Here is a 614-nt window from a genome sequence, read left to right on the forward strand (position 1 = left end):
ATGCTCATCGTTCATTACTAACTGACAGAAGTGAATAATGAGTGGTTTTGAATGCATTTTCATATAAAGAATTGCCCGCATAAAAAATAAATCCTTTGTGAGTCAAAGAGTTCCAGATTGCAGTCCGCAAAAAAGGAAATATACAAAATTCTACTCACTGAAACAAATGATAAAAAAAACTGCAGATTTTAATCGCTACCTGCCTCTACCATCAACATGCTTTCAAAGTGTCCCTTGTTGACGCCAGCATGCCACAAAGTAGGCAGACGTGATGTGAAAGCCCTTCTGTATTAAAACTAATTTCTACAAACAATACATGCACACCAACCATAAGAGGAACGGATGAAATTTTGTATGTGCCTGCATTTCCTCTGCTTCTGAGGTGGCCTCTTCAATACAGCCAGTGGTCTTCAGAAGCAGAAAAAATGTACCATATTGGTGATATTTATGCTGAGACTTTGGTAGTATATCAGATGTTATAAATACCACAATGCCACGGCTACTTGTTGGATACATATTCTATTCACTAGCTCCACTAAGCACTTTTAGGTCTTTCTGCCTCCTAAGCTCGACTCAAAAGTGACTTCGTTTGCCTTCTTCACAGGAATCGGACA

At 38.8% G+C, this 614-nt stretch overlaps 1 protein-coding gene across 1 annotated transcript in view; it reads right to left on the reverse strand.

Annotated features, from left to right (window-relative positions):
• The window catches only part of LOC119591115, a 14,161-nt gene extending 13,943 nt beyond the window's left edge, over window positions 1–218 (reverse strand). The window contains exon 1 of the mRNA XM_037939830.1: window positions 200–218. Within this exon, the coding sequence (XP_037795758.1) occupies window positions 200–218 (19 nt within the window). The remainder of the gene's footprint in view (window positions 1–199) is intronic.
• Window positions 219–614: the final 396 nt, after the last annotated feature.

This window comes from Penaeus monodon, chromosome 28, assembly GCF_015228065.2.
Source record: "Penaeus monodon isolate SGIC_2016 chromosome 28, NSTDA_Pmon_1, whole genome shotgun sequence".
NCBI lineage: Eukaryota > Metazoa > Arthropoda > Malacostraca > Decapoda > Penaeidae > Penaeus > Penaeus monodon.